Source organism: Macrobrachium rosenbergii, chromosome 41 (assembly GCF_040412425.1).
Source record: "Macrobrachium rosenbergii isolate ZJJX-2024 chromosome 41, ASM4041242v1, whole genome shotgun sequence".
In the NCBI taxonomy this organism is placed as follows: domain Eukaryota; kingdom Metazoa; phylum Arthropoda; class Malacostraca; order Decapoda; family Palaemonidae; genus Macrobrachium; species Macrobrachium rosenbergii.
This window is the reverse complement of record NC_089781.1, coordinates 36,146,535-36,169,796: the sequence shown is the minus strand read 5'-3', so window position 1 is coordinate 36,169,796 and position 23,262 is coordinate 36,146,535. Positions and strand designations below refer to the sequence as shown.

Here is a 23,262-nt window from a genome sequence, read left to right as displayed (position 1 = left end):
GTCGAGAAAGTTTTTGAGGTTTGTCCTGGGGGGACGAGTGTACCAGTTCAGAGCTCTCTGTTTCGGACTGAGTACGGCTCCTATGGTTTTCACAGTCCTGATGAGGAACGTTGCCCGGTGGCTTCATCTTGCGGGCATAAGGATCTCGCTCTATCTGGACGACTGGCTCATTCGAGCTTCATCGAAAGAAAGGTGTCTGGAGGACTTACATTCAACTTTGGAGCTGACGAAGTCCCTGGGACTTCTTGTGAATTTAGAGAAATCACATCTGATCCCCTCTCAGTCCATTCTTTACCTGGGGATTCAGTGGTTTTTCGAGCTTTTCCATCCCAGGAACGTCAGCAGCACTGCTTCGAAAAAGTTTCGGCCTTCCTGGGGAAAGAAACATGCTCGGTGAGGGAATGGATGAGTCTGCTGGGGACCATTTCATCGCTAGAGAAGTTTGTTTCCCTGGGAGGTTGCATCTCAGACCCTCCAGTTTTTCCTTGCAGACAACTGGAAGAACAAGGAGGATCTAGAGGTGTCTCTCAAGATCTCTCTCTGTCAAGGACCATCTACGGTGGTGGCTCGATCCCGTAAAATTGGCAGAAGGGGTCTCTCTCTCTTCAGAACCCCGACCTGAGTGTTGTTTTCCGACGCGTCCACATCGGGATGGGGAGCAACACTTGCGGGGGGAGGAAGTGTCAGGCACCTGGAAGGGGGAACAGGTGTCCTGGCACATCAATCTAAAAGAACTGGGAGCGATTCTCTTAGCTCTTCAGTTCTTCGAAAATCAAGTTGCAGGCCGAGTTGTTCTAATCAACTCAGACAACACCATGGCCCTGGCGTACCTCAAAAAACAAGGAGGTACTCATTCTCGGTCCCTGTTCCTGATTGCCAAAGAGATCCTGCTGTGGGCACATTCTCGTCAGGTGACAATTCTCACGCGCTTCGTAGCAGGGGTCGAGAATGTACGCGCGGACCTTCTCAGTCGGCAGCATCAGCTTCTTCCAACAGAGTGGACTCTGAACGCAGAAGTGTGTCAGGAGCTTTGGAAGCTTTGGGGGCGCCCCCTGGTGGACCTCTTTGCTACGTCAAGGACCACAAGGCTGCCTCTTTACTGCTCTCCCGTGCTCGACCCGGGGGCACTAGCAGTAGATGCCTTTCTCTGGGACTGGAAGGGTCTGGACCTGTATGCCTTTCCCCCATTCAAGATTCTGGGGGAAGTCATCAGGAAGTTTGTAGCCTCAGAAGGGGCGAGAATGACATTAATCGCCCCCTTTTGGCCTTCAGCGGAGTGGTTCACAGAGATCATGACACTCTTAGTGGATTTTCCAAGAACGCTTCCCATGAGAATAGATCTTCTCAAACAACCCCACTTCGAGAGGTACCACAAAAACCTCCCGCTCTGAGTCTGACTGCATTCAGACTATCGAGAAGTTGCTCAGAGCGAGGGGTTTTTCTAGACCAGTGGCTAAGGCGATCACCAACGCCAGGAGAGCCTCTTCCAGTGCAGTGTATCAGTTGTAGTGGGTCATTTTTAGGAAGTGGTGCAAACTTAAGGAAATTTCCTCTACCACAACCTCTGTGTCCCAGATAGCAGACTTTCTTTTTTATTTGAGGAAGGAATTAAAGCTGGCAGTGCCTACCATCAAAGGCTACAGAAGCATGCTGTCAGCGGTCTTTAGGCATAGAGGCCTTGACTTATCGGACAACAAAGACCTTCATGATCTCCTAAGGTCTTTTGAGACCTCTAAGGTAGCCGTCCCTAAGTTACCTTCGTGGAATTTAGACGTGGTTCTTAAATTCCTTATGTCCAAAAGATTTGAACCTTTACATTCTGCTTCCTTCAAGGATGTAACTAAGAAAACTATTTTCCTAACTGCTCTGGCGACGGCGAAGAGAGTTAGTGAACTTCAGGCGATCAGCAAGATTATAGGTTTTAGAGGCCTTGATGCGGTCTGCTCTCTGAGCGCTATATTTCTTGCAAAGAATGAAAACCCGTCTTCCCCTTGGCCCAGGTCCTTGAAATTAAGGGGCTTGACGGACATCACTGGACAAGAACCGAGAGAACCCTGTGCCCTGTCAGGGCTCTGAAGTTTTATTTACAGAGGACCCAGAATTGTAGAGGTCCTTCTAACAATCTTTTGGTGCTCAGTTAAGAGGCCTGATATACCTCTTTCTAAGAATGCCCTGGCGTTCTTTTTAAGAAGCACCATCATCGATGCCCATTCCAGTGTTCAAGACGAGGATTTGAAACCTTTGAAAGTCAAGGCTCACGGGTGAGAGCCATTGCTACCTCAGTGGCTTTCCAGAAAAACCTGTCTCTCAATGACATTCTGGGTGCCACTTTTTGGCTTAAGCAATTCTGTCTTCGCTTCTCATTATCTTACGGAAGTAAAGACGTCCCACGAGAATTACTGTGCGCTAGGGCCTTACGTTTCCATAAATGCGATCTTGGGGGCAGAAAGCGACTCTCATCCTCTCCTTTAATTTTGGTTAGGTGTGTTTTTAAATATTTTAGTGGTGGTGTTTTTTATGGTTGTTGGGTCTCCACCGTGGTGGTCGTCCCAGTCCTTAGTTTATGTTATGAATTTATGACGAACTCAGGCTTGGTCAGGTGGTTGTTTCGCTTTGTCGCTTGCCCTCACAGTAAGGTCATATGGTCTAGTCACATTGTGGTCTCGCCCCGTTGACAGATCATCTAGATTTCACCAGCTTTATAGGTCCCTACCTTGCTGGAGTCTCTAGCAAAGCAAAAGCAGACTTGGGTGACAGTAATCACGAAGTCAGCAATGCTAACAGGTAAGGAACCAAGGCGTCAATCGCCTACATGTTTGTTTCCTAAATCCTATTCTGTCTCTTCCCACCTCCAATGGTGGGATTCAGCTATATACTCGTATATATCTGTCAGGTAAGTGTCATGAACAAAATGATATTTTTATAATAAAATAAAGTTTGTTCATACTTACCTGGCAGATATTCATACTTACCTGGCAGATATATATAATCATAGTACCCACCCTCCTCCCCTCAGGAGACAGTAGTTCTAGATTCTAGAAAATCTGAATAGAAAATGGGAATGGTTCCTGATACCCGCCTCCCAGCGGCGGAATGGGTACTAACCACCTGGCCCAACTGCGTGTGCCATAAGTTTTTGAATTTCTGTCAGTCTCTTTCGGAGAATACAGCTATATATATATCTGCCAGGTAAGTATGAACAAACTTTATTTTATTATAAAAATATCATTTTGGAAATGCAAATCAGTGTTTGCAGCTCATTATTTGGGTGACATTGAAACTGTATATGAAAATTGAGGCGCCTAACGGCAGAGTGTCGTCAGCAACACCGTCGCCGATTTGGAGTTAAGCACACCAACATCATCTCTAACCCTCTAGCTGTCGAGAGAAGAAATTTCAGTTCAAATTTCCATAACAACAAGGTCAAAATTCTCGTTTTGTAACATTACTTCTTTTCCTTAGTGACGCTACACATGGCTGCACTGGCTGGTCTGGGTGGCAGAGAGTCGCAAGCGCCCGTGGTGCATAAACCAGCCATGAGTCCAGACGCCCTGCCACACCTCCCGCACGGCCAATGAGAAAGGCTAGCCATCAGCGGAGCCGCTGGCTATCACTGCAATAAAAAACATTCTTGTACCTTCCTTCCCCATGATCGTCTCTGGATTTAATGTGCTTCTTTTTGTTCTTTATTCATTAATAATACTGGTTCCTCTTCATCATGTCCGACACGAATGTAGATGACAATGTTCCAGGACCTTCCAGGGGCAGAAAGAGAGTCTGGGACTTTGCTAATTGGAAGCAAAATGTAGCCAAAAGCTTACGTAACAAAGGTGAGGCATATGTAAGCAGAAAAGATCTGGTTCCATTCTTCCCCCCAGATTTTCATGACATACTTCAACCAGCTTTTTTGTGATCAAGATACCCTCACTGCTACTCCAGACACCCTTCAAGATACTCCTCATGAGAATGACGTGGATAATGATTTACTGGACTATGACGCCTGATTCTCGCCTGAAGTAATTGGCGCTTCGTTTTTCCAATCAAAATGTATTTTAGCCATTATTGACGGCAATTATTATTGTTTTGTAGGTGAGATGACTGTATCAGCCTCAGAGTATTCTGATTAAAATATCTTATTATCTTTCTGCTGCTTTTTATTGTGTAAAGCATTACCTTTTAGGTCTTTTTTTGAAGTGAACAAAATCACCTAGTTATTCCTGGAAGATTAAGATAATCAAAGAAATTATCCAGAATGATAAATAAAACAAAGATAATATCTTTGGGGGTCCTAGAGGGTTACAGGGGCATTGGTGTGTGTTTTTATGGGATTCAGTGTACCGGAGTATAAGATTGATTTCAAGATGAATTCAGTCATCGCTTTATCTTTCGGCATGCATTAAACTCTTGGCTATTTTACAATGATGGTTTGAAAGCAGACACAATAACCTTTATTTTAAAACAAACCCAAGTGTCGTACCTCATTTAAATGCTGAGATATCGAATTCTGAAAGTAGCCAAACTTTGACTGCGTTTTTCTCCAATTTTAGTTTTTGGCGCTTGAGACACTCTGCCGTTAGGCGCCTCAATTGTAGTACTATTTCGATTGTTGGTATTGTGTTGAGAGGAGTGTAGGAAGCTTCCTTCACCTTTCCTATTTTTTCGCCTTGATTCATGGTGTCAAAAGTTGAGTATACCTTAGTTTTACTAGACCACTGAGCTGATAAACAGCTCTCCTAGGGCTGGCCCGAAGGATTAGACTTATTTTACATGGCTAAGAACCAACTGGTTACTTAGCAACGGGACCTACAGCTTATTGTGGAATCCGAACCACATTATAGCGAGAAATGAATTTCTATCACCAGAAATAAATTCCTCTAACTCTTTATCAGCCGGCTGGAGACTCGAACTCGGGACTAGCGAGTGCCAGTGCACAGCTCTACCAACTCGCCCAACGATGAGCTTATTCAAGTTGCAGGGGAGCCTGGGGGTACTTGGTATTTGGAGTGCTCACTAGTTTTTTATCCACAATGGTTGGGTAATGGTATGCTGCAACGTTTGTCTATAGGCGATTGTGTTTGTTTTTTATTCTCAGGTTGTGTTTTCTGGTATTGTGCCCAGAGCAGGGGCTATTGCAACAAAAGAATCCCACTATGTAGCAGGCAATTCCTGGCTATACTGCCACGCCGCTATGAGTTGAGATGAGTGCCATCCAGAGGCAGTACTTTCCTGTAGCAGCTCTCTCAACGGTAAGGAACCAGCAAGCATTTTAACTAATGCTAGCAATAATTCTATATCTTTTACATTACTAATTTTAATGTATTAGGATAGATAATCCATGCATCCCACCTCCTATAATGTGGGATTCGGCTATGTAATTACTTGGTAAGTAGCTTATATGAGAATGACATTTTTATAATAAAGTTTTATATATACTTACCAAGTAATTACATGATCAAAGCCCTCCCTCCTCCCCTTGCATGGTTGGAAGGCATAAACATTTTGAGCTTGTTTGCTAAGCTGGTTCCTCTCTTACCCTGAAAGTGGGCAGGGTCACTTGCCTAGCCAAAACAAAAGTAGCGCTACCGCAAATTTCAAAATTCTAGCTGCCGGTTAATAGAAACTAATAGCTATGTAATTACTTGGGAGGTATATATAAAACTTTATTATAAAAATGTCATTTTTTTTTTCAGCATCTAACTGTCATCCAGGGACAGGAGAGACTAGGATTTTTGGGTGGGAAAAACAAAGTTCAAATAATTTTTTTTTACTGACCCTGGTCTTAGAGGCAACACACTTATCACTATTACCTACAGAGTTTCTTCATTCATAGATTCTGAAATTGATGCTGTAGTTTCATGAGATATATGTAAATATTAAGAAATGCTTTATTAAGGCCTTAGTGTTCTTATTTATAAGGAACTGAGAGTTATAATTTTGGTAACTTCTCTGGATACAGTCAACCCTTGCCTATTCGCAATTCTGGATTTGCAGCTTTACCTATTCACAGATTTTCTGTGGAACGTATATCCACATTATTCGTGGAAAATTTGCATACTCGAGGAATTTTTTATAGGGAAATATTTACCAATTACTGTGTTTTTATATTTTTGTGACTTAAATTTTTCATGAAGGAACTATTAAAATAGGCAGGTACAGGCAGTCCCCAGTTATCGGCAGGGGTTCTGTTCTGACAGTGTGATGATAACCGAAAATTGCCATTAACCGAAAATCAACACTTATTGGCTGTCGGCCCGGTAAGCAGAAATTAGTGATTTTCAGTGCTGAAAATTGCTGATTTTCATCGGTAGACAAGCCCTGTAAAATCGGATCGCCAATAACCGAGCCTGGCGATAACCAGGGACTGCCTGTATAAGCATTTTTAGAGCAGGTTTTTGGTGTTTGAACTATCAACATAGGAGTTATAAGCATTTTAGAGGGGTGTCAAGTATATACGGATTTGGCTATTTGCGAGGGGTCCCTGTCCCCCGTGAATCCAAGTTTTGACTGTATAAGAGTCGCAAATGTATAGCAACCCATGTTACATACCATAGGTATGCCATTTATCCACTTATAAAATTATTGAACTGTGGTGTTTTCACAGAGTTGCCTGTGTTATTTGTTATCTTATGCTTTTGCTTTGCATAGGGAGTTAACATGGAAGATATATTTCAAGTCAGATGCAGTTTCTGTAGTATGAACATTGGTTTTGAATTCATTTTCTAGTATTCTGATGTACTGTTGTAACCAGGTTAACAATTTTACGTGTCTTGGGAGCATTTAATGTGAAATTAGTTTTCTTTCTTAACAAGTCAATCTTTAATTTTGTTAGTTTGCTCTTGATATTAACTCTATTTCTTCATTTATAGGGAGCGCCACAGAATCAAAGATTCCTTGGTGCAGGGAGTGGCATAACAAATGCTGAAAGAGACAAGATTTATACTTGGATCATTGAACTAGCAAATCCAGACACCAGAGAAAATGCACTTTTGGAGTTAAGGTAAGATTTTATGATGAAGCTAAAGAATTTTTCATAGAAAGCAGAATAGAAGTATATTTAGTGATATTAAAAATCTATTGATTATTTATATTGTTATAGGAGAAATTCCAAAACTTAATTTAAAAGGGGATTTTTTTTATGTGTTTCTTTCATGGAAATAGAGACTGCCAAGTGTTTAAATTTGTTAGATATTGCGTAGAAGGGAAAAGAATCAAGTTTGGGAGGGACAGAGATGTGTTCATCGTAAAACAAATGGGAGACCAAGAAAAGGTAAACATGAAAGCTTATCAGATGCAGTGACCAAGTGTACCACAAACAAAAGATATAATAGTGGAACTAAATTGGCTTGTTGGAAGCAGCATCCAAGCATGCCACAATCTGAAAGTGTAATAGTAGAACTAAATTGGCTTCATAAATGAGGTATAGTTGGTTTTGAGAATGTGAATATAGATTAGGAGAAGCATTAAGGTTTAGGGATGCTGAACATAGTACTGTACTGGTATTTTAGAGCCTAGAGATGATAAGAGGTGAGGGTTGGAGAAGCTGAAACATTTTATGCTATTGAGAAAAAGAATTGCATCTTTATAGTAAGCTACTTATGCTGTTGAGTTGATAATGAAGGAAAAAAAAGCTGGAGAGACTCATCCTCAAGAACGTAAATAATTAAAAAGGAGTATGAATTATAAGTGTTGGCAAATATGGAAAAAAAAGTGATAATTTGAAACAGCTGAAAGAAAGTACTAAAGGTAGCAGATTAGGTGTGTGTGATGTGTGAACTCCCGTAAAACAAACTCACTGTTGGTTAGAAGACCTTGTACCAGTTTTCCACCCCATCCTCACCATCCAAGTGGATGGGACTCTACTGAATGAGTCCGAAGCTTTGACTGTACAGTACTTGGTATAAGTTTTGTACTGTATTGCTCTTACTTTTTGAGAAACATCTAATGAAAGTGTCAGCAAGTACCACATGGAAGTTAGGCATTATGCATAAGGCCTCATATATTTATAACAGTGATAAAATCACCACAACCTGTTTTAAGTCATTTGCCCTTCCTTTACTAGAATACTGTTCTCCAGTGTGGATGTCTGCTTCTGGAAGGTATTTATTTCTTTGATTGAGTGATTTTGTCAATTTTTCATAAGTTGTATTTGAACAGAGAACTTTTGCTATCACAATTGATCCTTGATCCTCTTTTCCTGCCAAAATGTACCAGATTTGCTAAACAGTAGCACCAGTATGCAGTAAATATGCCATGCAGTTGAACTTCACAGTTCCAGAGGTCTTTTATTCCTCATACTGTTAGACTGTGGAACAGTCTCCCTGAGGATGTTGTGCAATTTGAACCTCAAAAGTTTTAAGTGAAGATGCAATGCACTTCTACCCTAAAACAATTGCATGTGTATTTTAATTATATTTTCATATACGTAACTTACCAAGTAATCACTTACTATAGCTTTTAACTCGCGCAGCAATCCTAAAGTAAAAAATTGCAGCAGTGCTTCATTTGCATAGAGTAGGTGACAAACCCCGCCCACTGCACAGGTGTGAGGGTAAGTATTTCCGCCAGTAGCGTCATTCTGCTTTTGCCGTGCTTACAAGCAATACAGTATAGTCAAGCTGCTGCAGTCGTGTTTCATCAGTTTTTCTTAGCATTCTCGCTGGAAGTCAGCGAAGTATTCTCGCTTTCATGTAGCCTTCAAGCTGCTGCTTTACTTTTGTCAGTTTAGATTAGTCTTCTGAATTAGATATATGTCTGATTCCAGTGCTTCTAGTGTTCGCTATTGTAACGAAGGCTGTAAGCCTAGGCTGACTAAGTTTTCCTATGATGCACATACCGTGTGTAGTAATTGTAGACGAAAATTATATATGTTCAAGGGAGAATACATGTGATGAATGCAAGGATTTTTATGAAAGCGGAAGGCTCTGGAATCTCACCTTAGGAAACTTAAAAAGAATAGGATGAGAAAGGCAGCCTTGAGGGCCAAGAGTAGGCTTCTGTTAGCCTAGATTCTTCCCTTAAGCCTAAGTCAGATCTTAGTCTTGCCATTCTTTCTACCCCAGGTAACACCTTTTCTCCTATTCCCAGCCCTCCTTCTGTCATTCCTCATACTCCCATGCCTAGCTCCCATGCTTCTGACCCCGATGCCATTGCCAACCTCGAATCCAAGTTCGATGAGAAGCTGAGTGTAGTAGTGAATTCAGTGTCTGAGATAGGGGCGTCTCAGAAGTGTCTGAGATAGGGGCGTCCCAGAAAGTCATAATAGACAAAGTGTTTTTGAGAAAGTGTCTAGTGAAGTGCAAGTGGAGGAGTTGGTTTCTCGTCCTGCTGGCTCTCCTAGACGAAGGTCACTGTCCCGCTTCCCTAAATCTGGGAGGAGACATACTGAAGGTCCAAGGGAGGCTGGTGGGGTTTGCCCATGGGTTGCCGCCCCCTCAGTCAAGCCTGTTTCAAAATCCCTAGTTTCGACAGATGGCCGTTAGAAAAGCATGTCTTTGGATGTACATCGTTTGTCTTCCAGTTTGGATTCCAATCATGTGTGCCACAGGCGCTTTCTTGATTCATCCCTGCCAATGAAGAAGCATGTTAACCTTTAAGCGGTACAAGGAGGCTTTCGACAGCCCACAGCCTTCTTGCACCCACGCTGTGGATCCCTCAGTTTTTGCATCAGTCTGACTGCCTTCTCATCCATGGGATTCGCCAGTCACATTCTGTCCTGATCGCCTTGTCGCCAAGCACCCTCTTTTGGATGTTGAGTGCACGAAGCATCACGCCAAGTGCCCATCGCCTAAGCTCCCGTCTCGTCTCAAGCGCCCAGCGCTTACTCCTAAGAGCCCAATCCCAGCTCCAGTGTGCCCCACTCTAGCTCCCAAGCACCCGATGCCACTGCCTGAGCGCCTGGCACCACAGTCCATGTGCCCAGTGCCAACTCTTCACAACATGTCTGCTTCTCTCGACCGCCACCTTAGATCAAGAGGATCCTTCTTTGGCACCCATCAGGCAGCAGCTTTTGGAGATCATGGGCTTCCTTAAGAAAGCTCCCACCTCTAAGCCCACTCAGGATTTAGCTCTTTCTCCAATCTCGTCAGAGGAGGCAGAGGAGATCAACCAAGACTCTGCTCCACCTTCAGCATATGCAACTCTTCTTCACTACCTGCTGGCGAGTTTTCCATCCTTTTTCGCTCCAGTTGCCCCAGCCTCACCTACTTCTTCCTTCCTGATGAGGAGCCTCTCAAAAGATAGCTCCAAGCTCCCCAAGATGGTTCTTTCCTCGTCATCCAAGAAGGCGATGAAAGAAATCGAAGACTGGCTCACTGCTAAGAGAGAGCAAGGCAAGGCTACTTTTGCCCATCCTCCCTCCCGCCTGGTCAAGAGGAGATACCTGTCATACACCACCGGGGGAGCTCATTCGTTGGGAGTCGCTGCCTCCTCCCAAGGGGGCTTCTCTTGCCTTGTCAACTTTTCTCATCATTCGGCTTTTGCTTTGGCTGAGCTGGACCACCTAGTTAAGAACCTCTTCAAGGTTTTCGAGGTGTTCAGCTTTCTAGATTGGATGGTAGGAGCCCTTGTGAAGAAGATAGAAGACTTCAAGGACTTGGACGAGCACTGCAGCAGCAGACTTGTTTGGAGTGCTGTCATGCACGAACAAATCCATCATGGATGGCTCTTCGGAACTCTTGACCCTTTTCTCTCTCGGGGTTCTGAAGAAGAGTGAACTTTGGTGCTCCTTCACCACCAGGGGAGTCACACAGTTTCAGAGGTTGGCATTGTTATTTTCATCCCTGGATCCGCTTCACCTTTTCTCTCAGTCGATCTGGGAAGGGATTGCTTTGGACCTCCAGAAGAATCCACTCAAGACCTCCTAACTCAGTCTTCTAAGCACCCCAAGTTCTTCGTCATCATTGTTTGCACCTAAGATGATCTCTGCTGCAACAGCATCCCTTTCGAGGAAACAAGCCTAAGTTGCAATCTAGACCTTGTTTCAGCATCGGTTCCCATCTAGAACCATCAAGAGGAGCTCTTCCAAAACGTTACTCAAGAAGTGCTCATTGGACAGGTGGGTATCGTTCTTGGCTAGCACTCTGCTGGGCCCGCGTTCGATTCTCCGACCGGCCAATGAAGGATTAGAGGAATTTATTTCTGGTGATAGAAATTCATTTCTCGTTATAATGTAGTTCGGATTTCACAATAAGCTGTAGGCCCCGTTGCTAGGTAAGCAACTGGTTCTTAGCAACATAAAATAAATGTAATCCTTCGGGCCAGCCCTAGGAGAGCTGTCAATCAGCTCAGTGGTCTGGTTAAACTAAGGTATACTGATTTATTTATCATGGAGGGACAGACCAGTGGATCGTCAAGATTCTGAAGGAGGGCTAATGCATCCCTTTAATGGAGAACCCTCCTTTGGTCACCTCTCCTATCTTCATGACGGCATACTCAGCAGGCTCAGAGAACCATTCACCCCTTTTGAAGGAAGTATCTTCTCTCCTTCTGAAGAGAGCCATAGAAGAAGTCGAGGACATCAGCACAGAGGGTTTCTACAATCGTCTGGTTGTAGTCCCCAAAACGTTTGGGGTTGGAGACCAGTCCTAGATGAAAGCACCCTCAATTACTTCGTAAGGAAGACGAAGTCCAAGATGGAAATGAACCTGTCAGTCATGGCATCCATTAACCTGGGCAATTGGATGGTAACGCTGGACATGCAGGAAGCTTACTTCCTTATCCCCATACATCTGGACTTCAGGAAGTATGTCAGGTTCATCTTCCAGGGCAAAGTCTTCCAGTTTCAATCCCTCTGCTTCAGGCTCTCCACGGCACCTCAAGTGTTTACTCGAGTTGTCTCCCCTCTCACCAAATAGCTTCACCTGATCGGCATCAACATCAGCCTTTACCTGGCGACTGGCTTTTTCGATCCCATTTTAAGGAGAAGTGCACAAAGAACCTCCAGACCATTCTTCTTACTCAGGAACTAGGAATTCTTTTAAATCCTCAAAAGTCCCAGTTATCCCTGACACAGGAGATTCTCTGTTTGGGGATGACTCTCAGCTCTCAGACTCTTCGGTTTTTCTGTCCCCCAAGAGAATTGCCAACTGCCTCCAGACGATCCACAGTTTTCTCGACCTCGCATCGTGTTCAGCCCGTCAGTGGATGACCCTACTGGGAACTCTTCCATCGAGACCTTTGTCAAATTAGGTGGATTGCACATGAGGGAACTCCAGTTCTAGCTAAAAGCCAGCTGGGACAGGAAAACTCAACTGGACTCTGTCATGTTCCCCATCAATCAGGAAATAAAAGCAGGCCTCCAGTGGTGGCTGTCTGAACGAAGACTTTCACAGATGCCTCAGATCTAGGCTGGGGAGCCCTCATGGGGAATCAGGAAGTTTCCAGGACATGGTCCCCAGAAGAAAGAAAACTTCATATCAACGTCAGGGAGTCAAAAGGCCATTCATCTAGGTCTTCAGTACAGTAAACCCCCCAGATTTGCGTTCCCACGATTCGCGGACTCAAGTATTCACGGATTTCTCTTTGGAACGTATCTACCAATTATTTGCGGAAAATTCGCCAATTCATGGTATTTTTTCACTGAGAAATACTTTCTAAATACTGCATTTTCATCTTATTTTCATGACTAAATGACTTTTTGTGATAAAACTATTAAAATACTCGGGTAATGCTCGAGTTACGATAATTCACCTTACAATAATGCGATTTTGCAATGGGGTAAGCAATTAATACTGATACCACAATATTATTTGTAAAATATTTTTAAATTTCGTGCGGGCGCAGGCAGCAGCGTTATCAGGCAGTGAGAGAGACCAAATTACAATAGACAACTTTTCCTCCATCTCTTTACCCCATCCTCTAGTTAAAAAAGTAGAAGAGAATGATAAAAGTATTGTTAGTAACATTATACTCTTGCGTAAATGCGTACAGCCATAAACAACCGACCAAGAAACTGTTGTTTTGCTTATAACAGAATTGGATAACACAAGCCTTTTACCTGGTATTTCTACCATCGTACGGTAATAAACGATTACCATACGTTATGGCACAATTTACGTTAAGTAGAATAGGACTGATATATTTTTACATTATACCCTTATTCGGTATGGATAAAAGATCGTCAAGGAAATATACTGCTAAATTTAAGCTGCAAGTTGTAGCTGAAGCTGAGAAAACAATGTTCAGGCTGCTGATGACTATACTGTAAATTATCGTGCATTGGCAACATGGATTAAACTCAAACATAATTAAAATGGGAGAGAAAGTATTTTAATCAAAACTACTGTGCATGAAAGAACACATTGCTGTTATTTTTACACCGATAAACGATAAATACGTAAAGCTCGTATTATGATGAAATCAAGTGAAAATAACGAACGGAATCTTGAATTTTTTTTTACACAAAACAAACGCCCCCAAAATGCCATCGTCATCTACTAACAAAAATAATAGATGAATTAATTTCACAACGAGACGTATTTTAGCTATATTTCGACATAAAAACCACTTCATATAACGAAAAATAACCTTGCCCAATGTAAATAAAGTATCTAGAGATACATTTACGCTAACTAGAAGCAAGAAAAGCGCTCAGAAACTTGTTAAATGTGGCGAAATAAACGCCACGTAAACATTTCCAAACCAAAGCATTGATCGCTATGATCGCAATTTATAATACAAAAGCAATACAGGATATATACAATATTGTTGGATAAAGTGAATTAAGGCATAACATTTTAAAAGGTCCATGGAAAAGATGCATATTCGCTATGTTGACGTTTTGTATAATATGATGTGTGAATATAGAGGAGAGTATAGTGTAGGCTACGTTACTGTGTATGTAAAAAATATACCATAGTGTAGGGTAAGCTAATTCTTGTTTACTATTCAATTTGTCTTTGTATTGAATTATCATAAGTCACTTTGCATGAACCTCCAGAATTAGCTGATATTAATAATTACTAAACCATGTATGTAATGAGTATTTTTTATAGTGTAGGCTAGGCTACCATATATGTATACAGTGCATGGCACCGAATACCCTAGTGTATGCTTGACTATGTTCTAGATACGTTTTGGTATTACGTTTTTTCCAACAAACGATGGTTTTTTTTGGAACCTAACCCCTTCGTAAGTAGGATAATACCTGTATAAGCATTTTTAGTTTGTTTTGTGTGTGTTTGAACTATCAAAATAGGCAGTTCTAAGTGTTTTTAGAAGGGTTCTAAGTATTCACTGGTTTTAGCTATTCACGGGGGTGTGTGGTACCCCCACGAGTATGGGGTGTTTACTGTACTTTGCGATCATGACTCACAACAAGACAGTAGTAGTCCATGCGGACAACCCCAACACACAGTCGCATATCCGAAAAAGGGGGCACTCGTTCCTTTTCCCTCTGCCAGGCAACAAAGGATCCTCGTTGGGCACACCAAAATCAAGTGATACTAGTCACTCAATTTATTCAAGGAAAACTAAACGTTGTGGCGGAAGAGCTGAGCATTCGGAAGCAGGTCCTTCCCACCGAATGAACCCTGGATCACATGGTCTGTTGAGACTGTGAGGCAAACTGACTCTAGACCTGTTTGCCACCTCAGGGAACAATTGCCTTCCTCTCTTCTGCTCTCCAGCCCTGGATCCCCTAGCATGGGTGACAGACGCCATGCTCCAAGACTGGTTGGGGCTGGATCTGTGTGCATTCCACCCTTCAACATAGTGAGGGAAGTGCTGAACAAGTTCTTATCATAACATCTCAATGACCCTTTTAGCTCCATTCTGGCCCATGAAGGAACCTGGACCTTCTAAGTCTATTGGTAGACTTCCCAAGGCTGTTTCCCCAAAGACTGGCTACTCAAACAACCTCACTTCAAGAGATACCACAAAGGGTTGCCCACTCTCGCTCTGACAGGCTTCAGACTGTCAGGAAATGCCAGAGCGAAAGGTTTTTCAAGAGCAGCTGCGGAAGCTATTGCAAAGTGCAGACGGCAATCTTCTTGCGACATCTACCAATCAAAGTGAACAGTTTTTCGTCAGTGGTGCCTCAGACATAATGTCTCTTCTTTTGAGACATCTTTGACCCAAATAGCAGACTTCCTCCTCTATCTGAGGATCTCTAGAGGTCTGTCCTCTTCCACCATTAAAGGATACTGAGTGATGCTTACCTCAGTTTTTAACACCTTCGGTACCGTGACGTTTCTACGATGTCATAGAGGGTGCAGTAACGCTCCCTAGGACGTATATATGTCGTCATAACTTCATAATGCTATAGGGAATGCTTGTAGTGTGGGGTTATGTCTCCTACTTATTTTTGCAGGTTTGGGTAGGCTGTACTAACCAACACTAAGCTGCTCCTACTTTTTTTTTTCAGTCACTCGTGGACATTCTTGACTGTGATGTCACAGCCTTCTCATCATCAGTTTATGCACAGTCATGCTCAAGTTCACATGTATGTTTTTTTTTCATTATTTTCTTCGTTTTACCTTCGTTTTCACAGCAAAAAGCATGAGTGAAAGCAGTGATATGTCTTCCGAGAAATGTGTTCCTTCTGAGGAAGAATATGAGAGCAGTGATGAGCTCTCAAGTGATGAAATAAGTGATGATGAAGTTGAAGAACGAGAGGTGGACGGTGGCTGGACCTATATTACCAACATATTTGAGGATTGTCACCCAACAATGATGCCAGACTTTCATGATGACTTTTCAGGGCTAAATCCAGCACTTGGGGATGCACCTTTCCTTATGCCTGGGGAGGCATTTGTCTTTTTATAAAAGTGATGTAAACTTTTGCTCATGGATGGTACCTGGTTATTCAAATTAAAATCCCCAGAAAAAAAATCATTTACATCAATACCAAATGAGGCAAAACAGCTAAAATATATATATATGTAACATACAAAAATATACCAATATTTAAAGATAAAATCCACGAGTATAAATGATATTAGGTATATATATATCCTTTTTAGCAAAGAATTCCATGTACAAGTTTGAAGGATGGGGATATAAAGAAAAACATATGTACCATTGCCATACCAAATATTTGTTGGTAAAATGCAAAACATTGAATATAAACTTTTTACAATCACAAATGCACAACCTAGTGCAGAGAAATGATAATTAAAAGACTTACAGGTAAAGGTAATTTGTGATGGATTAATTCATTACTAAGATACTCTAAAATGGAATCTATAGGGACTTTAGTAAAAAAAACAAACATCAAAACTAAAAAATCTATCAGTGGGGCAAAAAGTTATTTTTTTAATTTATCAACTAAATCTTTCTAGACTATTATATACATGAGAATCTGAGATAGTTCCAAGTAACGGAGACAAGAGTTTGGTAATATATTTCACTGCCATCTTGAAAGTTTATATGATATTGAGCCAAAAGAGTACACTTAATAATAATATAGCATTGGATTGTTTTCTTTTGTGTGTTTTTACTAATCCGTATCAAATACAGTAAGGCCAATATAAAAAGAGGAAATTTTAAACATGACAACTGACCCATTAGTTCTTTTTTTTATCTTTAAGGATTTTTTTTCTGTGCTGTTGAAACTTTTATGACTTGATCAAAACCACTAAAATAAGGGGATTTTTGTTAGTTTTTTATATGTCGTATCATCATCCAGTAGGGCTTGCATATGTGATATGTAGTCAATTTCTTTATCTAAAATTACAATACTATTCGATTTATCAGCTTTTGTGATGTGGATTGTATTGTCTTTTTAAAAATCTGGTTTACATTGAAATTTTCTTATAAAACTGAGCAAGAAATTGTCTTTCATGCTAACATTCAAGCTCCATAAATGATACCTTTTAACTATATCAATATGATTTTGAGGAATATCACAATGTTTTTAAAATACACATAGATACAAAGAAGGATAAACCATCTCAGATTCTCAAGGTATATAATTGTCTAGGTTTAGTTGATAAAATAAACAAAATCATCTTTTCACAAGTGCACAACCTCCTTATATGGATTTTATCTTTTGTGATGGATTATATTACTAAGATATAAAAATGGAATCTATATTTATAAAAATAACAAACATCAAAACTATATATATATCAGTAAAAATATTTTAATTTATCAACTAAACACAATTGTTCTGTGCATTGTAGATATTACCAAAACGGACCAAGAGTTTGTAATATATTTCAAACTTTATATGATGAGTATCTAAATAGGCCGTTTTGTTTTCAAAAAGTTTTTTACAAGCTTTCTTGGACAAGGTAAGTCCACATTATCAAACTACCCATTAGTTCTTTTTATCAAGGATTTTTTTTCACTGTGCTGTTGAAACGTTTATATCTTGATGCAAGGGTACTTTTTGTTAGTTACAGCTCTTCCTGTATGACCTATCATCATCCAGTAGACCTTGGTCTTTCTATGATCAACTGGTTAAAATGTCAATTTTCCGTGCGATTTATCAGCTTTTTCTGTGGATTGTATTGTCTTTTTAAGGTCGGTCAAGTATACCGAGCAGGGATATGCTGTCTTCAAAGCCTAACATTTCGCTCCATAAATGATACCTTTAACTATATCAATATGATTTTGAGGAATATCACAATGTTTTCAAATACACATAGATACAAAGAAGGATAAACCATCTCAGATTCTCACATATATAATAGTCTAGATTTAGTTGATAAATTAAACAAATCACTTTTTGCATATCAAGAAAAATTTATTTATATATATATATATATATATATAATATAAAATATATAGAAAAATATATATATAACAGAACGCAGTCCCCAAAACGGTTCATCTTACGACGTTCGAACCAGGCTTCATCAGAAATTATTTCCAAGGTCAAGAGATGTTCCAGGTTACACGGCACAGAAGAGCTATCCGGCCGGAAGAAATATGGAAAACGGCAGAATAATCATAATTTGAACACAGATGTAAAACTCAATAATAATGCAGTTTACATCGTTTTCAATGCACCCAGAGCATTAAAAAAGGTTTTCTTATGATTTTTGACGATTTTCAAGATTTTCCGCTTGTAACTTTTTACGAATAAAAACGGAACCCCATAGATACCATCCAGTATATATATATATATATCCTATATATATATATATATATATATATATATGTGTGTGTGTGTGTGTGTGTGTATGTACATATATATACACGTGTGTATATTTTGAATTCACGTTTATTTCCATTAATATACAAAGCAGAATGGATGCTATTAAAACCTTTTCTTTCATGGTTATACGGACTCCAGGGTAAGTTGGGAAAATGCAGGATACAGCATCATGCGGTACCGAAGGGGTTAAGCACAGAGGTATGGACCTGTCATCAAACAAGGATCTGAATGACCTCATCAAGTCATTCAGACTTCTAAGCAGTAGTAGTCCAATCTGGTTTCTTGGAACCTAGATGTCATGCTAAAGTGGCTCACGGGACCTCCTTTCGAACCCCTCAGTTCCACTTCCCTCAGGAACCTCACTCAAAAGATGCTCTTCTTCCTAGCTTTAGCGACTACTAAGTGTGTTAGTGAACTGCAAGCTATTGACAAGATGGTAGGCTTCTCCCAAGTAGATGCAGTGCACTCTTTCACCCAAGGTTTTCTAGCCAAGAACAAGGGTCCTTCGAAGCCCTGGCCTTGTTCCTTCCATATTAGTAGTTTAATGGAAATCCTGGGCCTGGAGGAAGAGGAAAGGGTTCTTTGCCCGGTCAGAGCCCTAAGATATTACAGTATCTGCGAAGGACCGAGAATATCTGAGGACCTTCTGGCAACCTCTGGTGTCCTATATCAAGAATCCTTCTCACCCTCTTTTGAAGAACATTCTGTCGTTCTTCCTAAGGGACCTGATCTCCAAGGCGCATTCTCAGATTCAGGAAGATGCTTTGCCTATGATCAAAGTGAGAGCGCATGAAGTCCGAGCAGTCTCTACCTCTCTCGCCTTCAAGCAATTCTTCAGTCAACCTTTTGGAGGTGCAAATCGATCTTTGCGTCTCATTACTTTAAAGAAGTTTAAACAGTGTTTGAAAATTGCAATACCCTCGTGCCATTATCAGTGACTGGCATGGTATTTTGGGGAAGAATCGTAGGAGAGATCTTTTCTCTCCTCTGTCTCTTCGCCTTGACATAGGGTGTCGAGTTTTTGGGGAGCCTGGAGGTACTTTGTACCTGGAGTGCCCACCAGTCTATGGTTTAGGTGACAGCGTTGTCTGGTTGTTCTATTTCTTGGTACTGCGCCCAGGGCAAAGGCAGTTTTTTACGTATGTCTTGTCGGTGATCATGCCTATCCTCAAACACCACGCCGCTACAGGTTAAGATGAGCACCAACCAAAGGTAATATTCACCTGCAGTAGCTCTCTTACCAGATAAGGAGACAACAAGTATTGTTTTCAGTGCTAGCCATCTTTTCTATTTCAAAGTCATTACCATACCTTAATATTTTGGAGTAGAATATGTTCATTCATCCCACCCCCCTCTTAATGTGGGATTTGGCTAAGTAATTACTGGGTAAGTTCCTTATATGAAAATTATATTTTTATAATAAAATTAAATTTAATATACACTTGAAAAAGAATTATATACTTAAAAAGTAATTACAGAATCAGAGCCCTCCCTCCTCCCCTCTCATGGACATAAGGGCACAAGCAGAATGATGCTACCGGTGGAAGTCTTAACCCTCACACCCATGCAGTGGGCAGGGCTTGTCACCTACTTGATGCAATTGAAGCACTGCCACGATTTTTTAATTTAGGATTGCTGCGCAAGTTAAAATCTATAGCTAAGTAATTAGTGAGTATATATGAGAATTAATTTTATTTTAAAAATATAATTTTTACATAATTATTAATTTAATTTTTTTCTTAACTGATAACATGAACACCTAATTCTTTGGAAGCTTGGATTTTAAGTCAGTGGGCCCTATAGGCTTGTTCCATATGAATGGAGGTCTATCCTCTGAATAATGATTATTGATAATAAGGATAAGGAAAGTGAGAAATGGTGTTATTAAAATGTATGACTGCCTTTTGAAAAAGGGAAACAGAGCCTTCAAACCCAGGCAAAGGATAGAGAAAGATAGGAGGACCGAGAAGCCTCCTTTATGTGTACCCTGACAGTTCTGTTGTCTTTTTTTCTCAAGTGTCACTAGGGCATTCCATCATCTTTCCAAAACTTGAATTTTCCAAATAGGCTACAGCAACCCAGATTGCAGCAGGAGAATTAGTGTCCAGCTGCAAACGATAATGAAAGATTTGAAGTCTTGCTCCCATGAGAGTGTTTCCTAGGCTCAAGACATTCTCCAGAAGGTCCAACCATCTTGTCTTCCTGTCAGTCAAGGTTACTTGTTCTCAGTTCTGTCTTCCTTAGGAGTATGCACTTCAAGTATCACATCCCTCCTTATACTGCCAGTGGTTTCTCCCAGTGTTCTACTCTTCCACTTGTGGCATTAGTTGGAATATGTCAACCTCCCAATCAGGGAGAGGACTAGTTCTTTCTAAGGGGAATTCAGTGTTTACTCTGCCCTTCAGGATTCTCTCCCAAGGGACTCCAGAGGGATTTGGAAGGACCAAGGACAGCCTTTCCCGTGAGGTATGTACTGTTTAGCTTCTCTCTCCCCCAATACAGATTAGTATGACAGAAGCATGATAATTAGGGCAAGTCTTTTTTTTTACCCCTGCATGGGCACTAAATCATTCACTCATGGCTAGGCTTCCCTCTTGTTACCTTGTTTATGGATGAACAGCAAATATGTCTTGGGTATTGAGCACTCTGCAGGAGAGTGTGGTTCTGCCATGCTCTCAAAGAGTCTTAATAATTTAAAGCTCTTCTCTTAGTACTGTCTTCCTATTATGTACCTGAATGTACGGTGTGAATATAATGCTCTTCTTGATCATCTGAGTGTGGCATTCTTGCATAGCATCCCATGCTCACATTAGCCTTGCTAGTTGCTCTCTCCTTGAAGCATTACTACAGAGTGAAAATTTTTTTTGTTTCCCTTTTCTCTTCAGCAATTCCAAGTGCACCTTTGTAAGATTGCAGGTGGAATTCTTTTCCTCTAGATTGTCCATGGGCTGTGCTCTCTTGATCTGCTAATTCCATGGGGATGTGTGCCTCTTCCTTATTTTTCTGCAGTTGCAAGAGTTATACATGGAGAAATATGTTCTTTTCCTTTTCCATAGACCTTTGCTTAAGAACAATTGGACCTTTGTAGGTGCAATTCTCCCAATGTCTTTCCTTTTGGTTTTGGTTCCTAGTCTGGAGAATCAATCAGTTCTCCCGTAGCGCCAGTCAGCTAGAAGGGGATGTTCTGGACATTTTTCCCTCTGACTGTGGTCTTTTCCTATCCTTTGCTCCCATCCTGACCAGTAAAATCTAGCTCATGTTTGTTTTGGTCTTGCTGGATGCAGTGTCCAAAAAATATGGGCTGATGATTTATTCCTTCCATCCTCGCTGTATAAGTGTAGAGTTTCATTATTCAACCTCTTAATGGTAATAAATATTGCCTGCCAACTGGACCTTACCTTAGCTTTGATGTGAGAAAAAGAGTTTCCCTTGGCCTTTCCTGGAGTAAACCACACTGGCACTGGACCTAATCACCTTCTTGCATCAGTTGCGTGAGGCTGTATGGGAAGTTACTGGAGCCAGCATTCCCATTTTAGTCCTCATAATCAGGAAGCTGACATTTCTAAGCAGTGATAGACTGTCCCTCAGTGTCTTGCCATTAGGTTCACAACTTTTGTGTTCTTGATCCTGATTCGTCAGAACAACAACATTCGAGTTTTAAGAGCTAAGGCATACTTTCCAGTGAGTGGATTTCCCATAAAAATATGAATACAGTACCTGTATTCTCAAAGAGATAAATTTCTATTTATTAGAGTAAATGGAATTTTTCCTAAATTTACAAACCTCAAGCATTATAGTATAGTAAACCCCCGTATTCGCTGGGGATGCGTACCAAACCCCCTTGCGAATAGCAGAAGTCCGCGAATATGTAAAACCCTGCTAAAAATGCTTAGAACTGCCTATTTTGATAGTTCAAACACAAAAAAAAAAAAAAATGCTTATACAGGTATTATCCTACTTAACGATGGCGTCAGATTCCGTAAAACCCATCATTTGTTGGAAAAACATATCTCGAATATAGCCTAGCCTACATGAGGGTATTCAGTACCATGTATACATTTATGGTAGCCTAGCTTACACTATAAAGTATACTGTATACATACATAGTATAATAATTATTAACATCAGCTAATTTTGGAGGTTCATGCAGAGTGACTTATGATATTCAATACAAAGAGAAATTGAATAACAAACAAGAATTAGCTTAGTCTACACTATGGGTATATTGTAAACATACACAGTAGCTTAGCCTACATTTTACTGTATTCTATATTCACATAATATCGTATTGTACAGACACCAACATAACAAATATGCATCTTTTCTATGGATCTTTTAAAATGTTATGCTTTAATTCACTGTATCCAATAATATTGTGTATATTATATTGCTTTTGTATTATAAATTGCGATCAATGTTTTGCTTTGGAAATCGATTACGCAGTGAGTTTATTTCGCCGTATTTAACTCAGTTCAGAGCGCTTTTCTTGCTTTAAGTTAGTGTAAATGAATCTCTAGATACTTTATTTATATGGAGCAAGGTTATTTTTCGTTATATGAAGTGTTTTTAAGTAAAAATGCAACTTTAATACGTCTCGTTGTGAAAAATTTAGCTATTTTTTCGCCAATAGATGACGTTGGCCATTTGGGGGCATGTTTGTTTTGTGTAAAAAAAAATGAAGATTCCATTCACTATTTTCACTTGATTTCATCATAATACAAGCTTTACGTATTTATTGTTTATTGGTTAAAAATAGCAGTAATATGTGTTCTTTCATGCCCAGTAGTTTTGATTAAAATACTTTCTCTTCAATTTTAATTATGGTTGAGTTTCATCCATGTTGCTTTTGCACCATAATTTATAGTCATTAGCAGCTTGAACATTGTTTTCTCAGCTTCATATACAACTTGCAGCTTAAATTTAGCAGTATATTTCCTTGCCGATCTCTTATCTGTACTGAATAAGGGTATACTGTAATGTAAAAATATATCAGTCCTATTCTACTTGTCATTTGTACTATAACTACGGTTGAAATACAAGCAAAACGGCTGTTGTTATCCGATTCGGTTATAAGCAAAGCAACAGTTTCTCATTCGGTTGTTTATGGCTGTACACATTTACACAAGAGTATAATGTTACTAACAATACTTTTTTATCATTCT

At 40.4% G+C, this 23,262-nt stretch overlaps 1 protein-coding gene across 2 annotated transcripts in view; it reads left to right on the top strand.

The window, feature by feature from the left end:
• Positions 1-23,262, top strand: part of Rcd-1 (Required for cell differentiation 1) — a 99,773-nt gene that overhangs the window by 17,900 nt on the left and 58,611 nt on the right. Inside the window, exons 2-3 of one of the 2 annotated variants that reach the window (XM_067084240.1) lie at positions 5,093-5,246; positions 6,867-6,997. In XM_067084240.1, the coding sequence (XP_066940341.1) occupies positions 5,199-5,246; positions 6,867-6,997 (179 nt within the window). In that variant the 5' untranslated portion in view covers positions 5,093-5,198. The remainder of the gene's footprint in view (positions 1-5,092; positions 5,247-6,866; positions 6,998-23,262) is intronic. The other variant, XM_067084241.1, reaches the window with a different exon arrangement.